This window comes from Parambassis ranga, chromosome 20 (genome assembly GCF_900634625.1).
Source record: "Parambassis ranga chromosome 20, fParRan2.1, whole genome shotgun sequence".
In the NCBI taxonomy this organism is placed as follows: domain Eukaryota; kingdom Metazoa; phylum Chordata; class Actinopteri; family Ambassidae; genus Parambassis; species Parambassis ranga.
In genome coordinates, this window is record NC_041040.1 from 4333645 (window position 1) to 4357899 (window position 24255).

Here is a 24255-nt window from a genome sequence, read left to right on the forward strand (position 1 = left end):
ATTTATTTATTTATTTATTTCAGTTTCCAGGAATCTTTATCTGCCTCCTCATCATCTGATCATTTTATTTACAAAAAACAAGTGTATTTAATATTCGTTATATTAGTGTTCGTGGTTTTGTTTTGTTTTCAGCTGTTTGAATAAATTCATATGAAGAAAAACATTTTTAGAAATGATCCAATTTTTATTCTGAACGAAACCTTAGTTCAGATGTTTTTAGCAGATGATTCTCTCGGTCTGAAGATTCAATGTTCTTTTATTGTTCTTTAGTTCTTTCTGAAATCTTTCTGATTGATCCTCCAGCCTCCATTAATGTATCGAGTTCAGGCTGATCGATCAGATCAATGACTTTAGCGACTTGAGCTCCATCAGCGGCTCCAGGGAGCGGAGAGAAAACACAGTCACGACCAGTTCTGTATATTATTATAAAATATTCAAAGATTCTTATTATCAAATATTAAATAAATATTTAAAATGAGAGGCGGGGCCTAAACATGCTTCCTCCCTCTCTCCTCCTCCCCCTGCTCCTCCCCCCCCCCCCTCCCTCTCTCCTCCTCCTGGTCTGGATCAGTCAGTGGCTGCTGAGGCTGGTGGCAGCTCAGGGACTCTCCCTCATTAATAATGAATGACGTGTGTGAGGAGGAGGAGGAGGACCGTCTCACACACACACACACACAGAGGTCTTTTCAAACAGCTTTATTTATTACTCTTCATCATTTGAACAATCTGTAATGTTTTATATCCGCAGGCCTATAATAATCTGTAATCTGCATCGATCTGTCTGCACAGACCCTCTCTGATAGACTTCTATTTTCTCTTTCTAGATCATTTCTGGAATAAATCATTTTTAATTAAACTCTTTTTGTTTTTTTTGCAACATCCCCATAAACAAACAAAGAGACAAACCAACAAACAAACAAACAGAAGTACACGTCTGAGTCAGAAGGCAGTGGAACGTCAGAAATGAACACCCCCCTCGCTTGGTGTACTCTTTGATGCTACGCTTCTGTCCGGACTCTTTAATCTAACACAGCTCTAAAATATATCGGCTAACGTCGTCTATATGGATCACTGCTATGAAAGGGGCGTGTGCTAATGACAACAGTCACATCACTGCAGCCACGGTTTGATTCTTCTTCTAGCTACACTGGCCGTGAAGTCACGTCTTCATATTGCTGTTCAGTAACTGCTAGCTCACTGTTAGCTCACTGTTAGCTCACTGTTAGCTCACTGTTAGCTCACGGTTAGCTCACTGTTAGCTCACCGTTAGCTCACTGTTATCTCACGGTTAGCTCACCCTTAGCTCACGGTTAGCTCACCGTCAGCTCACCCTTAGCTCACTGTTAGCTCACCGTTAGCTCACTGTTAGCTCACCGTTAGCTCACCGATAGCTCACTGTTAGCTCACCGATAGCTCACTGTTAGCTCACTGTTAGCTCACCGTTAACTCAGCGTTAGCTCACCCTTAGCTCACCGTTAGCTCATTTCTCTCACATGGATCTGCTGATGTGGCGCAAACTAAAACTGATTTTAATGTTCTGCTACTTTTCCTTTTACAGCATTTCAGGAAATGAGCTCAACGTCTGAGGACACAAACAAACAAACGGAATGTTTGTCTACACTGACACAGTTCCCCTGTTCACTCTCATTTTCTACCTTTTTATTTATCAAACAATAATCATCATTTAGACCAAATTCTTTGAGGCAAAAGGAGAATGTTGCCACATGCTAACCTGTTAGCTACTAACCTAACCAACCTGATGACCTAACATGAAATATTCTATTGCTGCTGATCGTAAACTAGCTTCTTAGGCTAGCAGGTTAATGTGGCTGTGTGCTGACTGCTACACTGCTTAATGTTTAGCCAACATGACTTACAGAGAAGCTAATCTGACTCCATCAGTTTAGCTAGCATGAAGGGGGGCATAGCTGCTAACCAAAATGGTCGGCTAACTTGGCTTTATTTTTTAGCCTCAAAGTAAACAACCCAAATTGCTGCTAAGCTCAATCTGTGATATAAATTCATGTAAGCTTACCAGACTTAGCATTAGCTAACAAGAAGACTGTCAACCAAATCTTTTTTTAACTTTTTTTGTGCTCATTTCCTGAAACATTTTGAGACTCTGAACTGATATCATGCAGTTTAACTTCAGTCCAAAGAAGCAGGCGACTACATCCCTGCACCGCAACGTCAGGAGGGGAGAGGCTACGATCACACCAGGAAGTGGCAGAGCGGGGCTTTGTCTCGTGGCGTAGATTTTACAGGTGGCAGCTAGCATGCTAGCAAGCGGGCCAGCTCAACAATGAAAACACCGAAAATTTCAGAACACAGCAGGCTCAGGACTGACGGGGTCAAAGGTCAGCACCGCCTGCAGAGGTCCAGCTGGTGTGACCGTGGCCCAAACACGAACAAATGTTGCATCGCTGCATTCAGTCCATCGGATCTGACGGCGGCATAAAAAACTGTCCGTGATGAGGAGCAGGCGCCGGGCCGCCGCTCGTCTTATTGATTTTTGTGGCGTTAAGCTGAATGTACCTGAGGCTATGTGGGGACCCGGATGAGGAGCCTGACACAGCGCCAGCAGGCCGCAGTCACACGGCGCCATCAGCGCCTAGCCTACTAGCATCAATAATTCATGGTGGACTTTAATACTGTGTAATTCCACCATTGTAAGCGGGCGAGAATCCATCAAATTTTCATCGTTGTCATCGTTTCAGCTCGGCAGCGTGTTGAATATTTCATGTCATCGACCTCTGGGTCAGGTCAGCGTGTGATTGGATGGCGTCCCAGGAAGGCAAACCGGCCGCCGCGCGGTGATGGAGCAGTAAAAATCCGTCGGGGGTGTGTTCTACTGATGAGTTGGGTCCGTGGATGTTTTTGATGGAGCAGCTGTGGCTCCTTCTCTTTTCTTTTTTTTTCTTGTGGATTCTTCTTTTCTCAGCCTCTCTTCTGGTTTCCTGTTAAAACGCCAGCCAAGTCAGTACGGTGGGCAGCGCGCTCAGGACCAGCGCCAGGCCCCTGGCGTCGGCAGATCTCGGGGCTCCGTTGCCGCCGCCGCACAGTTCAAACAAACTCCCACGGAAGTTCAGGCTGCGGGACTCCTTCTTCAGTTTGTCCCAGAGGTCCGTCGCCCCCTCGTGGCAGTCCGCCAACGCGAGCGTGGCGCAGGTGTGGAAGTTGTCCCAGTAACTGGCGGGAGAGAAAACACAGCGAGCGTTAGCAGCAGCCGCAGTGGGAGGCGTGTTGTTGTTGAACTTTACTGACTCCATATCAGCGCCATGATGTCATGAATTCATATATTTGATTTAAATGTTGGACTCATATTATTGACCAATGCTACAGCTTCATGTTCCTGTTCACTTCCTGGTCTGCCTCCTTTTAGCCCCGCCCCTTTCCTCCATCCTTGACCCCTCTGTGTATCTGCTCCTGTTCCTTCATCCGTCTTCCTCATCCTCCCCCTCCTCTCTCACACTCTATGTTTTATTCATGCTGAAGCTTCCTCCCTCCTCTTCCTCCTCTCACCTCCTTCCTCCCTCCTCTTCCTCCTCCTCTTCTTCCTCATCTGTCCTCTCCTCTTCTATCTCTCCTGTCATCTTTTTTTCATCAGCTCCTCCTCCCAGTTAATGTGAAGACAACACCAGTCTGCTCACTGACACGTGCTGACACACACACACACACACACTCACACACACACTCACACACAGCGTATCTAATCCAATCTTCCAATCTGCTCTTATTGATGTTGACCTCTTGAACTGAGCCGTGTCGACGCCACATCTCTGAGCAATTAGTGTGTGTGTGTGTGTGTGAGGAGGCGTATTAACGCCCCTCCTGCCACGCCTCAGCGCCGCTGTGATGGAGCTGTCACTGCATTAAAAACTGTGTGTGTGTGGGGGGGGCGGGTGCCATCTGGTGCCCACCCGGTTTGGGGTGGTGGATGTACAGCAGATTAAAGGGGGTGGGGGTGGGGGGGGGGTGTCAGCTGGGTTACACATATGGACACTCCCCCTTACTAACTACCCCACACACACACACACCCTCAGGGTTCGTGGGGACTCACTCATATTATCTTCTCAGATTTATTTTCTCAATCAAGCCTCACTCAGTCATACACCAGCCTCTCACTGAGGACGGACCAGAGACCACAGGGACCACTCAGACCACACAGACCATCTCACCCAGCACAGGGCATCCAAACAGGCCTGATAATCTGTCAGAGATTAATTTAGACTTTATGATGTTTGTCTCATGACAGCAGAAGGACCAGAGGACGCTGACACAGATGTCCCCACACGTGTCTTCAGTGTGAGGACAGAGGTGGTCTTCACGCAGGAGACCCTGTGAAGGGTTTAACTCTAAAGCTGCTGGGACAGGTTTACTCCATGTCTAACAAGCGTCTCCACCTTTTCTTCTGTTTTACACACACTGACCACAGGGGGCGCCCTGTTTGTCTTTTAACAGGTTTATATCAGTTTAAATCACGTCTCCTGTCACTTTCTGTTGGTGCTGTCAGCTGTTTGTTGTCTGTGCTGTGTTATTGTGTGTTTCTTGTTGTGTTTCTTGTGTGTTTCTTGTTGTGTTTCTTGTGTGTTACTTGTCCCACTGTGTGTACATACTTGCAGATCTTGTGCAGGTTCTCCCTGTCGTCCAGGTCCTGGGGGGTAGTTGGCCATGTTGTCCCCCAGCTGAATCAGACAGTCTGAGAATCCTTTAAACACCAAGTCACACTGGCCAGCACTGACCAGCACCGTCTGCAACACAGAGACTGAGGGGAGGAAGAAGAGGAGGAGGAAGAAGAGGAGGAGGAAGAAGAGGAGGAGGAGCAGGGACAGAGACAGAGGGAGGAGGAGGAGGAGGAGCAGGAGGAGGAGGAGGAGGAGGAAGGACAGAGACAGGGAGGCAGAATTAAACTACAGCACATTTGAGTTGGACCTGTGTCAGGTGTTGGATGAAGAAACAGGTTAGTCCCACTGAGACCTGTTCCTGAGAAGCTCAGAAAAACCAGTGTGTGTGTGTGTGTGTGTGTGTGTGTGTGTGTGAGATCAGTCATGGTCTGTCACCTCCTTAATTCACATTAACAGGAAGTGAAAATCCCACCATAAAACACTGCCAAGTCACACACACAGAGGTCATGTAAAGGTGTGTGTCAGTGTGTGTGTGTCTCTGTGTGTGTGTGTCTGTGGTTGGTTAAGCTCTGCATTGATTTGGACGGTAACAGGCTGCTGTCCGTGGACTAACACAGCGTGACGTGTCGGACGAGACACGGCTGTTAGTGAGGGGGCGGGGCCTGGTTACATGACACGGCGCCTATATGGCCGTGTGTGTGTCTCTGTGTGTGTGTCAGTATTCTTTGTTATAATGAACAGGAAGTGGATTTCAGAGTGAAGCTGGATCCACACTCCACGAGAACAGAGGACGTTCTTCTCGCTGCAGTTGTGTTGCAAACAGCGTGGTCGCCTGGCCTAACGACCCCATCAGGCTCAGGGAGGAAACGACAGATAGAAGATCAGACGTCATTTTGTTCTGGGAGCGCCGGCAGCCAGAGGAAGGTTCTGTGTTCTGGTGGAGTGGAGTGTGGATCCAGTCTAAAGCCTCACACACTCAGCAGCACAGACAGAGCGGACTGATGATGCGACTGATGACAGCGTGAAACACACGTTAAATAAATATAAACACGTGTTGGCTGAGCCGAGCTGTAGCTGAACGGGTTAAATCTTAGTGAATGTATGAGTGATTGATCAGAGATCAGGGCCGGGTCCGCTGCTCCCTCCTAATAATGCGTCCAGACTGACATGCAGGACAATGACACATATTTAAATGATTCATATTTGACTAATGTCACAGTAAAATGATCAGAATTAATCTGATTTGGCATCAAATGCAGAAAAAGTCTAAATGATTTCTATAATGTTTTTATTAGATGTTTCTTTCTGTTCACATTCTTTCATCAATCACAGTTTTCTTAATAATCTGATCATCTCTGCTTATAAGATCATTTTTAGGTTTAATGAAATTTAATTATTTCACAATAAAAACGAACAAACCTCATTTTATTCAATTAGAAGATTCAAAGACAAACATGAATAAAACAATCAGAGCTGCAGAATCACACATTAGGAAGCTTCTGTCCGTTCAGAATCCTGTTCTCTGAACAAACATAACGGTAAAAAACACCGGAAATAATATAGATGTTTTCAATATTTTTAATAAAAAATTCAAACATCGAAATAAACCTGAGGTCTGGTTTAATATTTCACTGCATAAAAACTGACATTTAATTTTAATTTATTCGTTTTACATTCTACAGCGTTTGAAATGTTTTTATAATAATATATTTTATGATAATAATAATAACAAGAGTTTGGTTGCCCAGCAATAATAATAATAATAATAATAATAATAATAATAATAATAATAATAATAATAATCCCTCAGACGTTGTAACGTAAAATGCTGGTTACGTCACAGGTGCTGCCGGTTTCGTTCCGTTACTTCCTGAATGACCCCCCCCCCCCCCCGCATGTTGCATTACATCATCTCTCAGTGATAAACCGCGCGCGCTCTGCAACATGCTCCGCGTGCTTCACCGGGTTCAATATGAATATGATCTATTTGTTAAATATACACATGAAATTATTTTAGCTTGATATTTATAAATTTATATCATTTTATTTCTTAATATTTCTTGCAGATTTTATTATTATTTTTCAAACTGCACATTAATTTTACATTATTACATTTTATTATTTTCACATAATTGTTTTTTATCGGCCTCTGACTGTACTCTGTCATGAAGCCTTCCTCCTCCTCCTCCTCCTCTTCCTCTTCCTCCTCCTCCTCCTCTCACTCCTTCCTGTTGAAACCGGGACAGTCCCGCGCCAAACGGACACGCGCACATGAATTTTTCTTTTTCCGTTTACGCCTCCCATCATGCGCGCCCGCACTCATTCACCTCCACACACACACTCTCTCTCTCACACACACACACACACACACACTCCTGCAGTGTGCCAGGAGCAGCGTGTTGTAGCCGCTCACGCGGACACACCCACCTCCAACAGAAAAGCCGCCGCCGTCATAAAAAACGCGCCAAATTATCGATATAAATCACATTTCGTTCAATATGATCAGTGTGAATTTAATGCGGAACAGAGACACATCTGGACATTTATAGAAATCATTTCAAACCATTTACACTTTACTGCAGCAGCGCGCCAAACCCTGACCAGCCTGAAGGTCCGGACTAAATGCTGGATTCATGTCCTGTATCTGCAGGAAATATCCTGCTGCTGTTTGACCACGTTTTCCTCACACACACACACACACACACGCAGAGTTACCTTTCATCGTCATTTCTGGACCGTGGACCCCCCCCCCCCCCCCCCCGCCCCCTCTCTCTAACAATAGCAGCAAGGAGGATTCTGCGTCTTGAATAATTCAGCATTTCTCTGCACACACACACACACACACACTCCTCTCTCTCTCTCTCTCTCCACACACACACACACACACACACTCCTCCTCCACAGCGTCGTTATGCAATGCAGCAGTAACCCAGAACAACATATTTGATCTGCAGCTCTTTATTTCCAGACATTAGACGGATCCCGAACTGTTTTTATATTAAATCCAACAGGAGCTGTTTGGCGCGTGCATGACGCGGGTGCACGGCGGTTTTGCGACAGAAAATGAAGGATGTAAAATGTTGGAATATTTTTAAATGATTAAAATCAAATAAATATCTGTTTATGTGGCCGCGCTGCAGCCCGCACACTGCGGCGGGAAGCTCAGCCCGCGGAGCTCCGGCAGGCTGCGGGCTGAGCCGGGACTCACAGCAGGATGGTGATAATAATAATAAATAATAATAATAATAATAATAATATAATAATATACATATAAATATTAAAAATAATAATTACAGCTGTGAACATTTTATTTTGAACGAAATCATTTAAAATGTCTCCACTCTGGGACAACCTGGGGGGGGGGGGCATCCCCCTTCCTAACGCACACACTCACACATGCACGCGTGTCACTCACACACTGTAAATGTGAAGTGTAGCCTCACATGCCTCCGGTGCTCCATCACGAGCCCAACAAGCGGAAACTAGCGACGCACAAAATATAAAAACACACGAAAATAAACACAAAACACACAAAAAAAACACAAAACACACGAAAAAAAAACACACGAAAAAAAAACACAAAACACACGAAAAAAACACACGAAAAAAACACAAAACACACGAAAAACAAACAAAACACACACATCACAGGACTCACAGTCACACAAAGACAGGCAGCACACCGCGGGCTGACAAAGTGTCCAACAAAGAACAGCACAGTGACTGCTGAAGGGCCAAAAAACCTGGAACACAGACACACACACGCGCAGAGGACCTGCTCACCTATGTGGAGCGCGAGGAAGAGTGCGAGGCATCCGGGGGACCAGGTAACTCCCATCCTCCGCGCCGCCGCTCACCATCAGAGCAGACACTCACAAAGTTGGAGATCAGCTGAGCAGGAGCCGCACATTCCCCGCAAAACGGCCGCAAACAGTTACATCCACCTGCGCCTCTGCTGCGCCTCTGCTGCTGCTTCTCTTCCTCCGTCCTCCTCTTCCTCTTCTTCTTCTTCTTCTTCTTCTCCTGCGTGTCGCCGCGCTGCGCTCTGCGCGCTCTGCCCGTTTTTACCGTCTGCGGAGAAAAAAGAAAAGAGAGAGAGGCCCCTCCCTCCATCCCTCTCCCCCTCTCCCCCCCTCACCCCCCTCTCCTGTTCTATAATTATTTGATCATTTTAATCATTTCTGATTTTTTCCTTTTGACAGATTTTCAGTCAGAAAAATAAAATGTTGCTGCTCTAATAATAATGATCATCATACACAGCACGATCAGCGACAAATACAACGAAAAACAACACAAAACACATGACAACAAATCAAAGGACACAAAAAACACACACAATTTACAACAACATTAAAAATGTGTAGTAAAAAATTAAAGGAAACAAAAAACAGTTTTTTATTTATTGTGTGGGTCTGTGTTCATTTTCTCTTCTTTGTGTGTCTCTGTATTTATTTGCCTCTAGTTGTGTGTCTGTGCTCAGTTGTGTGGTCTTTGTGTGTATCAGTTTGTGATGTCTTGGCAGCTCAGTCATGTCACATGACCATGAATCAGAGGCCTGATTCGTCCTCCTGCAGAGTGTGAATGAACGTCTGACCCGGTGTGTGTCCACACACACGGAGCTCCTCAGGTGTGGGTCAGGTGTTGTGTTGTGTCTGTGGGAGCCTGATTTTAACCCTTCAGTCTGTGCCTGGGAGGCCGGCTCACATCACTGAGAGGTCTGTGTGTGTCTGTGTGTGTGTGTTTGGGGGATCTCGTCTCCTGCTGACGTCAGCTGAATGTGGAACAAACCGACTTTCTGCTGCATATTAACACAGATGTTTCCCTGAGGCCGTGCAGCATGAGGAGAATCCACACACACATACAGACACACACACACACACACACTCACACTCACACACAGACACACACACTGTTTTTGGGTTCACAGATGATTTAACATTGATTCTAATCTGACTGGATAATTTCCGGACACACTCAGTGTGTGCCTGTGTGTGAGTGTGAGTGTGTGTGTGTGTGTGTGTGACCTTGTTGTCTGACTTGGCTTGACCTTCAAACACGAGCCGTCTTCCACTCGTCCATCAGGAGACACTCGGTCGGACTCACCGTGACTCACCTCGTGCCCCAGTTCTGACTTTTTTGGAAGAGGCCTGAACTTATCATACTGCCCCCTGCTGGGAGATGAGGGGAACTATTATTAGATTTTAAAACAGATTATATTGACCTTGTTTGGCACTGGACTTAAAAAAATTTAACTCATGTATATTGTATGTATTTCATACAATGTATTACATGTATTACAATGTAAAAAGGTGCAATACAAAATGTATTATAATACCATGTATTACATACTCATGTATTGTGTGTGTTTGTATCGTGTGTGTTTGTATCGTGTGTGTGTGTGTATCGTGTGTTTTTATCGTGTGTGTCTATCATGTGTGTCTGTATCGAGTGTATTTGTATCGTGTGTGTTTGTATCATGTGTGTTTGTATCATGTGTGTGTGTGATGTGTATCGTGTGTTTTATCGTGTGTGTGTGTATCGTGTGTGTCTATCATGTGTGTCTGTAGCGTGTGTGTTTGTATCGTGTCTGCTCCTCTCAGGTGTGTTGCTGATGTTTTTGATTTGTTGGAGCTCAGTTTGGTTTCTGAAGCTCAGATCAGAAGGGGTCTGGTCCGACCACTGGTTTCTGCCCCGAGGCCCCTCAGGAGCTCAGACTGGCCTCGGAGGAGGGAGAGGAGGGGGGAGGAGGGGGGAGGTTCTCTGCAGCAGGCTCACTGATCTTCATCTGCTTTATTGGTCAGCAGCGCTCTCTGGTGGAAACAACAGATAACTGCAGCTTTGTCTGTTTTTTTTTTAAAAATTATTTCTTCAAGTTTGTGACTTCATTTTACTGGAACTTGTGTTGTGTTGTGTGTTGTGTTGTTATGTTGGTGTGTACTGTTGTGTGTTGTTGTGTTGTGTTGGTGTGTTGTTTGTTCAGTAGCTCTTGGCTTAGGCACAGTTGGACACATGAAAAGAGACGTGCTTAAATAAACCTGGATAAACAGAAAAAAAGTAGAATAAAGAATAAAAAGAGTAAAACCAACTTTATATGTTTAAAGTGACCAGTATGAAATATGCAGTGTATTAGTGGGTTAAAGTGCACAGTGTCTGTGTACAGAGGTTTGTTGCTCAGTCTTTGGGGGGTGGGATGCATATGGTTCATCAGGAGCTGAGGGGACAGTCCAGTCCTCTGAGCCTCCTGAGGAAGAAGAGCCTTCGTTGGGCCTTCTTCACCAGGTGGGACATGTGCATGGACCAAGACAGGTCAGCTGTGATGTGGATGCCCAGGAACTTGATGTAACTGTGTGTGTCTGTTGTCGTTCTGGTGGAGCTTGGAGTGGAAACCTGCTGACCTCAGCAGCCATGTGTCAGTGTGGTGATGATGTCAGAGGAGCGCTGTGACCTCCTGCTCTCACTTCCTCAGAGAGCAGCTGACCCGGGCACAGCTGATGGTACACACTGATGGCTGTCCCCACCGTCCTCTGTCCCCGCCGTCCTCTGTCCCCACCGTCCTCTGTCTCTGTCCCTGTCTCTGTCTCTGTCGCTGTCTCTGTCTCAGGCCTGCTGACAGTCCCACACACTGCAGAGGGGACAGATGCTGACTCAAAGCCATCATTCACTGGCAGTGGTGGAAAGTAACTAAGTATTTGTATTTCGTTACTGTACTTCAGTAATTTTTATGTATTCATACTTTACTTATGTAAAAATAATAGTGATACTTTATACTTTGACTCCATGCTGCAGCTGTTACCTGTACTTTCTCCTCCACCACATTTCTACAGTGTCTGTAGTTACTTGTGTGATGAACACAGTGCTGGACTGATGTGAGGTCAGACTCTGCATGTAGTTGGTGTCATGCTGCCGGCTGTGTTTCCATAATGAGCCTCAGTCATGATGATTTTACTTAAGTACCAAGCTTCAGTACTTCCTCCACCACTGGTCACTGGTGATCAGTGATTGGTTGAAGTCGGCTCGGCGGCTCATGAATGAATGAATAACTTTATAATTAATAAACTACATCATGATGACAGCAGAATATCACTCGGCGTCTTTATGCTGCTGTGTTCATGTTCAACATGTGTGGAATGTGTTTGTGTGTTTTACATTTAAATCTGCAGGCTGTGTTTATTCACAGGGAGCAGGTTTCCCTGTACACTGAGTTCTTTACTAAGATATAATAAAAGAATAATTTACACAACAGACAATTTGAGAAGAGCGTGAAAGAATAACATAAAATATGAACTATGAAAGATTAAGTCAAGCTCTAAATGTGCTGCAGCAGCTGTAGAGAATGAAGAAATGCTGCCAGCAGCTAAGTGTCCCAGTGATCCTCAGTGTTCAGTGCTCTCTGCAGGCCTCCTCAGGAGCTAACCAGATCATATAGCATGCTAGTTAACCCTTTGATAGACAGATGGAGATAGCATTAGCAGGCTGAGGCGGCTACACTGCACAAGTCCAGATTAGCCCCAAACTCTGTGGACGGATCAGACACTGTCCTCACTCACTGTGAGTTCTTATCAGCAGCTAGCGAGCTAACGTTAGCTGCATTATATGCTAAATGTTTGTGTTATTGTCCAGAACATGACTCAGCGCTCTGTCTCCATCATCAAACCTGCTGACGCTCTGTTCTGCTTTCACAGATGGCAGCAAACAGGAAGTGGACGCTCTGCAGCAGCAGGTCAGGGCGACCAGGTCCAGGTCAGAGGACCCAGAGTCACAGACACAAACAGATACACACTCACAGACACACACTCACACAGAGACACACACTCACAGACACACACTCACACAGAGACACACACAGACACACACGGACAAACACACAAATACACACACACGGACAAACACACACACACAGACACACAGACACACACACACACCAGACACACAGACACACACACACAGACACACACACAGAGACACACACTCACAGAGACACACACTCACAGACACACACTCACACAGAGACACACACTCACAGACACACACTCACACAGAGACACACACTCACAGACACACACACACACAGAGACACACACTCACAGACACACACTCACACAGAGACACACACAGACACACACGGACAAACACACAAATACACACACACGGACAAACACACACACACAGACACACAGACACACACAGACACACACACACAGACACACACTCACACAGAGACACACACTCACAGACACACACTCACACAGAGACACACACTCACAGACACACACTCACACAGAGACACACACTCACAGACACACACTCACACAGAGACACACACAGACACACACTCACACAGAGACACACACAGACACACAGACACACACACACACAGACACACACAGTCACACACGGACAAACACACACTCACAGACACACACACTCACACACACACACACACACACAGACACACACACAGAGACACGCAGACACTCACACACACACACACTCACAGACACACACACTCACACAGACACACACACACACACGGACAAACACACACTCACAGACAAACACACACACTCACACACACAGACACACACACGGACAAACACACACTCACAGACACACACACACACACGGACAAACACACACTCACACACAGACACACACACTCACACACACAAAGAGACACACACAGACACACACACAAAGAGACACACACACACACCGCTTATGTAAAGCTGCCCCTCTTCATATTATCATATGTAGACAGACATTCATAGACAAAACATGTGGACCCGTCCATATACTTATGGACAGATCAGAGAAATATTTTACAACACAGATTGTATTGTTTTGACATTGCACTGGGTCAAGGCGTGTGCACACACACACACACACTCACACAAAGAGGAAGCAGTGTGTGTATATAAAGCGATGCTGCAGGCGGCTCGGAGCATCTTCAGATCTTCAGTCAGACTCTTCTTCTTCATTCCAGCGGTGAGTGTCGGAGACATTTATTAATGAATATGTTGATATTTTTAACGACTTTAGTGTTTTTTATTTACAGCAGCACTTATTATTATTATTATTATTGATAAGTTTAAAGGTCAGACATCACTTTATCGTGTTTTTAAATGATGTAAAACAAGGTTCTGCAATCTGAATATATGGAGGATTATTATTATTATTATTACCACACAGTTGAACAGGCTGAGCAGGCTTTATTTTTATTTTATAAGCTGTATTTATACTTATACATTATATTTATTTTGTCATTTTTATAAACCCTAAGTGCAATTTTAATGTCTTATTGATATTCATGATGACCACCCCCCCCCCTTCTGTTTTATTGTATTTCCGTTTATTTCTTCTATATTTACAGAAACCTCGGTGACCTTTGACCTCTGACCTCTGACCACCATGTCTCGCCCAGGCAATGTGACCTACAGGGGGCGCTTCACCAGCCGGTACATGATGGGTCTTACTGACTGATCTGAGGCGTCGCATTGATTATGAAGTTTGGCCCCACTCGTTGACCTTTAGTGACCTTTACTCCCCGTAGGTGCCGACCTCCAACCTTATGGACTTTGAGGAGGACTTTCCGGAGTTCCAGCCCTTTGAGGACGTTGCTGAGTCGGAGGCCAGGCCCAGAGGACCCGCACCTGGAGCAGGTACGTTCATGTGATGCAGGTGAACAGTGGACATGTGACGTGTAAAACATGGCGTCTCTCCCGTCAGTGCCTCTGTCGGTGCAGAGCATCGACATGCGGCAGCAGGTCAACATATCCAAACATTACACCTCCGCCTACGACACCCAGAACCTGCTGATCCGCCGAGGCCAGGAGTTCACCATCCAGGTCACCTTCAACCGCCCCGCCGACTTCCGCAGGACTACTTCCAGCTGGAGTTCCTGATTGTGAGTGTGAATGCTGATCTGCTCTGTGATTGGCTGGAGTCTACATGTTCATACACTGTCAGCTGACTCCACACTTCAGTTAGCTTAGCGTAGTTTAGCCAACTACGCTAAGCTAACTATCAATTACTAGCTGACCAGCTCCTCCTGCCAGACCAGAGCTGTTTAGGCTGTTAATTATGATGTAGACCTTTGTTGATCGATGACTTCTGTCTATCAGTACTTGCAGCTCACTGTTCCAGCTGTTGTTATAGGACTTTAGCTAGCTGGTGTAAATTACTCTATGCTAACCATTTCAGCTGTTTATCAATGCCTTGGCTAGCAGTGAGAGCTATCAGATGTAGCTAATTGAAGCAGTTGTAGCTAGGATTAGCTGTAGCTTGTGACTTGTTGTTTGTGTGTTATTTTGTCACAGCAGTGTGTTGTTCTGTGTTTACATGTTCACATGCACAGTGAGACATGCGGGGGGCGTGGCCTCCGTCACAGAGCGTGCCCAGTCAAACTGCTCCCTCGTTATCTAATTAGCTGATGAAGAGATGCTAACAGTGAACAATCAGAGGACTGCCGGTTCATTAGGCAGCTCATTAGCACACACACTCCCCACGGGTCAGTCAGTAAACACACACAACATGACAGCTGCTCGCTCCGACAGATGTTTCCTCACATCTGGCCTCAAAAAGTACACACACAAAATCCTGAGTTCTTCATCTCCCTCCTCCTCCAGGTTCTGACCCATCTCCCAATAAGGGCTCCCTGGTGGTGGTGACCTTCACTGCTGCTCCAGTCAGTCAGTGGTTGGGCCAGATCGTGAGCATTAAGGGTCAGTCTGTGCTGCTCAGCATCACTCCGAGCGCCAGCGCCATCGTGGGGAAGTATCGCACGTACGTGGCCATCTACATGGCCAACGGCATGCAGCGGACCAAGAGGGACACCAGCACTGACCTGTACCTGCTGTTCAACGCCTGGTGTGGAGGTACGCTCTCACTGAACACACATATATCCGCCTCAGGAGGGCGCTGTGCACGCAGTGACCCGTGCCCTGTTTGTAGACGACCTGGTGTTTCTGCCGGATGAATCTCAGCGCAGGGAGTACGTCCTGAATGACATCGGCGTGATCTACCGCGGCTCAGTTGGAGCCGTGACGCAGCTCAACTGGATGTACGGGCAGGTAGGTGTGAAGACCCCACACACCCCCTACAGACCCCACAGACCCACACACAGACCCCCCACAGACTCCACAGACCCCCTCCAGACCCCACAGACCCCCCACAGACTCACACACAGACCCACCCCCACAGACCCACACACAGACCCCCACAGACCCAGAAACAGACTCCCCCACAGACCCACACACTGACCCACACACAGACCCACAGACCCCAGAGACCCCCACACAGACCCACACACAGACCACCACAGATGCCCAGGCAGACACACAGACCCCCACACAGACCCACACACAGACCGCCACAGACCCACACACACAGACCCACACACAGACCCACACGCAGACCCACACAGAGACCCACAGACCCTCCACAGACCCCACAGACCCACACATAAACCCCCACAGACCCCCACACAGACCCACACACAAACCCACACACACAGACCCACACACAGAGACCCACACACACAGACCCCCACAGACCCCCACACAGACCCACACACAAACCCACACACACAGACCCACACACAGAGACCCACACACACAGACCCCCACACAAACCCACACACAAACCCACACACACAGGCCCACACACAGACCACACACACAGACCCACACACAGACCCCCCACAGACCCACACACAGACCCCCACACAGACCATCAGTAAGCAGCTTCCTCCATGTGCCTGCAGTTTGAGCGTGGAGTTTTGGACGCCTGTATCTACATCCTGGACTCCTCTCAGATGCCGATCCAGGACCGAGGCGACATCGTCAAGCTGGTCAGGAAGGCATCTGCTGTGGTGAGACTACCTTTGTTTTACACACAGCCAGTCAGAACTGGATCCAAAGACTCAGAACAAACACAATGTATCAGCATGCTAACCATGTAGCAACCTGAACAGGTAGCATGTTCTGTTAATGAGGAATTCAACAGAAACCCCTAAAGACAAGTTCAGTTGACCTCTGACCTCCCTGCTGGTTCAGCTCAACTCTCAGGATGACAACGGCGTGCTGGTGGGGAACTGGAGTGATGACTTCTCCATGGGCACACCCCCGACATCCTGGACAGGCAGTGTGATGATCCTGCTGCAGTACGCCAACACCGGGGTGCCTGTGTGCTTCGCCCAGTGCTGGGTGTACGCCGGAGTCTTCAGCACCTGTAAGAATGTTCGCCGTCCCTTTAAACGCTGCTGTCATGTGGCGCTCCAACGTCTCCTGTGTCTCTGCAGTCCTGCGGTGCCTGGGCGTCCCGGTGAGGGTCGTCACCACCTTCAACTCGGCTCACGACAACACGGGCAACCTGAAGACTGACCTCATCTTCAGGCCTGATGGAACGCCGGACACACGCAACACCAGAGACTCCATCTGGTGGGTCCATCAGGCTGGTTCTGGTAACAAACACACATGCCTGCCTTAAACCGCTGCCTTCTCTCTGCAGGAACTACCACTGCTGGAACGAGGTGTTCATGAAGCGCCCTGACCTGCCGCCCGGCCTTGAAGGATGGCAGGCGGTGGACGCCACGCCACAGGAGACCAGTGACGGTAGGACAGGCAGACAGGAGGGCAGATTCATGGCTGTTTGGACGTCTAACACACTTCTGTGCTTGATGTGCTCGAAGGTAACTACCGCTGCGGTCCGGCCTCGGTGATTGCCATCAAGGAAGGCCTGCTGTGCCACCCGTTTGACTCCGGATTCGTCTTTGCAGAGGTTCATAAAAACCAGAGCGACGCTTGGACCCGGTCTCAGCTCTTCCTCGGACTGACAACTGATGTTGTTTCCTGCAGGTGAACAGTGACGTGGTCTGCCTGAAGAGGGATCGCTACGGCAACCTGAGTCCATTCTATGTGGACAAGACTCTTGTTGGACAGGCCGTGTACACCAAGTCTGTGGGCAGCTCAGCACCCATGGACATCACACAAAGCTACAAGTACCCTGAAGGTACCACACACATACACACACACGCACACACACACACACCTTCCATGTGTGAGGAAGCGCCTGCTGTGTGTCTGCAGGTAGCGAGGAGGACAGCAGGACCATGGCCCGGGCCGAGGAGTACGGCTGTGAGAGGGATCACTCTGAGCTGGCTGAGGCTAAGATGTCTGTGGACATCAGCACTGCTCCGGTAAGTCTCTCTGTTCGTCTCCTCATGTCTGTCCTCGGAGGCTTGTATTGAACACGGCCTGGGATTGAGGTGTTGTTGTGTCTTGTCATGGTAACACAGCATGCTCATGATCCTCACCTCTGTTCCTGCAGTGCTATCTGGGTCAGGACGTCCACCTGGTGGTGACCTTCCACAACCAGAGTGAAGCTGCCATAGTGGTGAACGCCCACCTGGATGTGTCGGTCGTCTTCTACACCGGAGTCACAGCCAATAGCTTCAAAGCGGAGCCCTTCACTGTTACCGTGCCGGCCAATCAGAGTGAGCAGCGTGACCGTGGCATGTGTGTGTGTGTGTGTGTGGAGTGCCTGCTGTAACAGACCTGTGTGTATCCACAGAAACCAGCATTAAGCTGAAGGTGTTGGCTCAGGAGTACATGCCCCACCTGGGCTCTCAGCTCTACCTCCACTTCTCCGTGACCGGACAGTCTGACAACCAGTCGCTGAGCGCCATCAAGGTGATGGAACTGCAGACCCCGAGTCTCACCATGACGGTAAAACACACACACTCGGACACGTGATATTCCTCACAAACACACACGTGTGCTGGAGAGTTTAGTGGTTTCCTCCTCCTCCTCCTCCTCCTCCCCCTCCTCCTTCTCTTCCTCCTCTTCCTCCTTCTCTTCCTCCTCTTCCTCCTTCTCTTCCTCCTCCCCCTCCTCTTCCTCCTCCTCCAGGTGAGCGGGCGGGCCAAGCTGCAGCAGGAGATGGTGGCAACCGTTACCTTCACCAACCCCTTTGACTTCGATCTGCAGAACGTGCACCTGTGCATGGAGGGTGCCGGCCTCATGAGCGCCAGGCACCGTGACTTCAAGTAGGCAGTGGTCAGATGGCGGGCGGTCTGCGGCGGCTCGATGCCCTGTGATGCTAATACCTGTCTGTCTCTTTCAGTGTCATCAAACCGCAGGGCTCCATCTCCTGGCAGGAGGTCTTTACTCCTCGGCTGGCAGGACAGCGCCGCCTCCTGGCTGTGCTGGACAGCAACACCCTGCACCAGGTAAACGCCACAACTGGCTCTGCTTATTCAGGCGGACAGCGTCACATCAGCTAAAATGCACCAGATATTACTTTATTTTAAGTTTAGTTTGCTTTGATTTTCTCTGTGCTTGTTGCAGGTGTGTGGACACGTTGATGTCACCATCACACCCTGAGAGGACGGGTGCACACAGTCCTGATCCCGCCCCTCACCCTTTCCACCAATCAGCACGGCTTCTCATTGAGTGGGCGGAGCCAACAAACAGCACCTAAATAACTTTTCCTGAAATCATGTTAATGCAGAAAATCAAAGTTTGTTCCACAGACACAGACACACAAGCCCAAGACTTAACATGAAGCTAATATCATCCAGTTTATTCGTAATCAATTTTGATATTGATTTTTTAAATAAAGACAAACGACGTCTTCCGTTTTTATCTGAGAATAAAACTTTAAATAGATAAATAGTTTCTCCTTCAAATTCTCATGTTCAAATTAAAGTATAATCAATAAAAGCTGCATCAGAAACAGTGTGTCGATATGAAATATTAATCAATCATCATTTCAATTAGTAGACACCCCTGTCAGTCTGTCTGGAAACAAAAATGTTTTCAATGAGAAATAATTTCTGATTTTCTGTCTGAATCAAAACAAATGTGATTTTTTTCTTTACTTGCCTTTATTAAAACGTATTGATCCTTTTGCTACCAATAAACTTTTTTCAACCCACTGAAGCTGCTCATTGAGTCATTACCACCACCACCAGGAGGCGCTGCCCCCTCAGCCTGGCTTTATGCCCTCAGCTGGACTGATGAAGCTGTTTTTCTGTCACTGATCGCAGCAGGGCGTGCTGATGGTCACATGACTCCTCCATCGCTGCAGCTGCTGCCTTAACAAACAGGAAGTCGACCTTTGGACGCACACTGACCTCTGCACACCTCTCTGCTGCTGTTTGTTGTGTAACCACAGGTGAAGCAGCAACAGAGCCACCACCAGGGGGTGCCGCAGGCTTTTCCTGTGACTCCACAGAGAGCGAGCACCAGTCAAACCACATTCTCATGGTGTGTGTGTGTGTATGTGTGTGTGTGTCTTTGCAGGTATCGGTGCCCCCCCCCCCCCCCCCCCCAACTGTATCTGATATGCATTCTGTGCATCACAAAACAGGTCCGTCCAGATAAGTCTGACTCACACACACACACACTCACACACACTCACACACACACACACACTCACACACACACTCTGGTTCCTTGCTACTTGTGAGGCCTCTTCCTGTCACATTCCCCAGCCTGAATGTTTCAGTACAACCAGAAGCTAACAGCTGTTAGCAGGGTGCTAAGTGGTGTCAGAGAAATAGAGTTCAGACATCAGGGAGCACTGATGGATCCTCTACAACTCAAGCTGATTATAGATCGATGATCATCTGACCTGATGTCCTCTCTCAGCATCCACGTGTCTCCTCTCTGTCCTCTTCCAGCATCCTTCCACCAGTATGACAACCAGCCCACCTGAGCCGTCCCTCTGATGGGCTCGCCCTAAACCCGTCCATCCTCACCACTCCTAAAGAGAACCTCTTCATCATCTTCATCCTCCTCCAGCTCTGCTAGTCTGCTGTCTTCTTCTTCTTCTTCTTCTGTATCAGAATGTAAACATGGAGGCCTGAAGGGACTGAGCTTTATGGAACAAGCCACCAGGTGGCCACTTGAGGAACTGCAGCTTTTCAGTTAGCTTCCTGTTTCAGGCTGTTGTTGGTTGGTTCATCCTGACATTGCTGCCTCCTCTTAGTTGTGATGGATGTTTTAGATGTTTTAGATTGAAGATCCACCACAGGAGGACCAGTCCATCGGTCTGTGGCTCTGTGGACTCCTTCAGGAAACACATCTTTGTAGGTGATCAGTAGATCAGCAGAGTGGGAGCAGCAGCAGAGAGGAACATGGCCGCCCTGCCCTGCGTCTCTGTGCAGGTGTAGGGCTGTAAGAGCGGATGGGTTTTGGCTCTCAGACCTGCTGCTGCTGGCAGAGCGGGGCAGGCCTCAGGCTGCAAGGCAAACAACTGTTACCTACAAATCATCCGTCACCATTGGAAACCGGTTTTTCTCCCCCTCCTCCCTGCTCTCTGCTCCCTCCCGCGCCCCCTCCCCCCTCTGACTTCAGGCCACATGTCCTTGTTGCATCTCGCTGGACTTCTCCGGCGGCTGCAGCACACACAGCGCGGAGGTGAACATGTGTTTTTGAAGCTGGTTGGGAAACAGTGTGAGACGGAGCAGCATGTGCTCGTCATCCCCCACACTGCCGACAGGTGTTGGCTTCATGTGACTGCCTGCCTGTCCGGACAGCACTCCAATGAAGACAGCGGGAGGAGGGGGAGGAGGAGCACTGTGTAAAGTTTCATCAACAACAACTGTGTCAACTGGTAGTGGTGGTGCTGGGAAAGCCTCCAGCCCAGATCTCCTCTCCGAGCTGAGTTCAGGGATGCCTTTCCTCCTCCTCCTCTTGCTCTCTGCTGGATGAATGGATGAATCCACCCTTTTGTTGGCGATGGTTCGTTCCTTGGCAACAGCTCCATGGTTACAGTCCAATAAATAACATCACAGTCCCTCCTCTGCGGCTCGGGGTTTCAGGCTGGATGCAGCAGCAGAGTTCAACTTTTTCAAGTTTCATGTGTTTTTGTCAGACGTTAAAGTGTGCAGCAGGTTCAAGGTTTAACCCTTTGAATGAAAATGACCTGGAGGACTGAGGATCCTCAACAGCAAGTTAGCAACAAGCTTGGAAAAGTTAAACACAAACAGATGTCTCCTGTGTCTCTATTTGTATATATGAATAACTTGATTAAAATCTGCAGTTCTTCCAGTGTCCACTTGGTGGCTGCCTTCTAAAGTGAGCCCCCCCCCCCCTCCCACCACCACCACCACCACCACCACCACCACCATTGTAAACCCTTACAGCACAAATAAACATGTTTACCTGTAAAGCCTGTTTTGGTCTCTGGTTGGTTGTTAACTGTTTGCGTACATCACCCTTAGCAGGCTCCGCCTCTTTGCCCATATATGGATGTAGCATTAGCTGCTGCTGACTAGAGGTTGAAACCTAGGGATGATGTCACAAAGGGTTCCTCCATGTTAAGCCACAGCTGCTGGTGTTAAAAATAAATTAGCTTTCACATTAGCATGTTAGCTTGCTGAGGTTTCTGTAGTAAGCACTGAACATCATGATGTGTTTGTTTTGAAGTGAACACCAGTGCTGCTGGACTGAAGCTAACAACAAAACAACACAACTACACAAGAAAGTACACAGTGTGTGTGTGTGTTTGTGTTGTTTCGTTGTATCTCTACAGTTTAATTTGAATTGAGAAGTGGTGGTTGATGTGAAAATCAGTGATTGGATTAGTGATGTAATGTTGTTATCAGCCTGTGTGTGTGTGTGTGTCTTCAGTTGAGCTTTATTTCATCTGTCAACACTGATCTGTCTCTGTCTCATTATCCGACTCTTCAGGAGGTTTGAACTCTGCACACATGATCGCTGTCAGTTCAGTTCAGTGTGTGTTTGTGTGTGTGTGTGTGCTTTTTTTCTGTCCTGAAGGTGGCGCCAAGTGGAAAATAAGGTAAACAATGGCTGGAGGTGCTTTGCCACAGGTTTCACAGGTTCTGTTGGATTCAGTGGTGGGATCAGGCCAGAGATCAGGACCAAAGAAGTGATTAATGGGTTAATTAGGTAGCCAGTCCTGCAGTGGAAGAACGCCTCTTCCTTCATTTATATTACTGCTGGTCTTTGACCAAAGGAACTGCCGAGCTGCCTTCAGAGGGGTCGGTTTGTTTGAACATGGTCCCAGCAGATCTGTCCTGTAGTTCCTGTTACAGACGTTTCTGGGGGGCGTTATTGGCTTTAAAAGCTGCAGGTCGAGTCCAGAACAGAGCCTAACAGGTGGGTCAGGGGGTCACTGATGGTGCCGCCTCCCTTCAGCCGGAGTTCCTGCAGTGCCACCACCTTCAGCTCCTCTGGAAACAAAGAGCAGAGCTTCCAGAACATTCTCCCAGGCCCAGAGGAAGCTGAGGGGCAGGTCGGCTTCAGACTCTCACTTCTCAAACAGGATTCATGGCTCAGCCTGTCAGACGGTGCAGAACACCCCTTCCCCCGACACTCTCCTGATGTGGAACAGCGCTGTCCTTCCCAACCGTCCGTGCACGGCGCTCCTCTGTTTCCACTGCAGGAAAACTCTTAGACAGGTTGTTTCACGCCGTCCAGCAGCTGCGGCGCTCAGACGCGCCTCGTGAGGTTTCCATCTGAATCTGTGACACTCTCAAAATGTCTGACTGCAGGGATCTGACTGGAAACCAAACTGCTGGAAACACCCAGATCCTTCATCAGCAACAGGCCCAACCAGCCCGGAGAGAGGCTCTTCCTGCTCCGCTGCAGCCGCCTGCAGGGGAGGAGGGGGAGGAGGGTGTGATGGGAGGAGAGATGCCTGTGTGCTCCTCTCTCCAGCAGGGGATGATGGGAGGAGGAGGGGGAGGGGGGGGGAGGAGGGGGAGGGGTCTGTATCTGGAGATGGAGGACTGGAATGTGGGAGAGGAACCTGACGGCAGCGAGCGAGGAGTGGAGGCTCTCACTCACACAGACACACACACACACACACACAGACACACACACACACACACACACACACACACACACTCTCCTTCATCACTGATGATCAACAAGTGCTGTTGATCAGACAGGAAGTCGTCTTCCCTTCACAGCGCTGCAGCTTCACTTTCAGTGATCAGTGTTTTTGTTTCTGTTCATGTTGTTTTATTTGTTTCCTGTTTATATTTCACTTTTTATTTTTGGAGGATTTGGAATTGAATTTGTGCTTTCATGTCTGATTTTAAACGTACTTTTTACATCACACAACATTTAATAAGAACTTTTTGTTTGGATTTAAGAATGAATTTAAAGCTTAGTTTTTTATATTTTATATTTTGAATGTTTGGATCGTTGATGGAATGACTTTATACTGTCTTTATTTTTTGTCTTTTTTAAAGCTGAAAGTGGAAATTCTTTATTTTCTCAAATTATATTACTTTAAAAATAAAAATGTTTTTATATGGATTAAATTAGGAATTAGGAAATGACATCACATGTTTTTGGAGCTTATGTATGGAGTTATGGTCTGTATGTATTTGTATGAGTAAGGTCTAATACTGATCATGGTTGATGACTTTAACTCCTGCATGTTGATGATGACAGTCGGTCTGAAGGGTTAACTTGTTGTTAACTTGTTGCATTATTCATCAGAAGTTCCTCTTTCATCCTGAACTCCGCAGACTTCCTGTGCTGCTGATGTGTGGAGGACAGAGCTGATTGCTTTACCAACACCTCCCTGGAAACAGAGGCACCCCCCCCCCCCAGGCATCCTCTCTCCAAATCCCGCGATACGTCACCCTGCA

General features: G+C 47.8%; 1 protein-coding gene and 1 pseudogene across 1 annotated transcript; one reads left to right on the forward strand and one right to left on the reverse strand.

Annotated features, from left to right (window-relative positions):
- Positions 1–681: 681 nt before the first annotated feature.
- Positions 682–8647, reverse strand: LOC114453313 (neuritin-like). The gene is given in 4 exon segments (XM_028433138.1): positions 682–3189; positions 4617–4660; positions 4662–4765; positions 8409–8647. Coding segments are annotated over 4 exon segments (432 nt in total). The 5' UTR covers positions 8464–8647; the 3' UTR covers positions 682–2960.
- A 2174-nt stretch (positions 8648–10821) lies between these two features.
- On the forward strand, positions 10822–19163 carry LOC114453554 (coagulation factor XIII A chain-like; annotated as a pseudogene).
- Positions 19164–24255: the final 5092 nt, after the last annotated feature.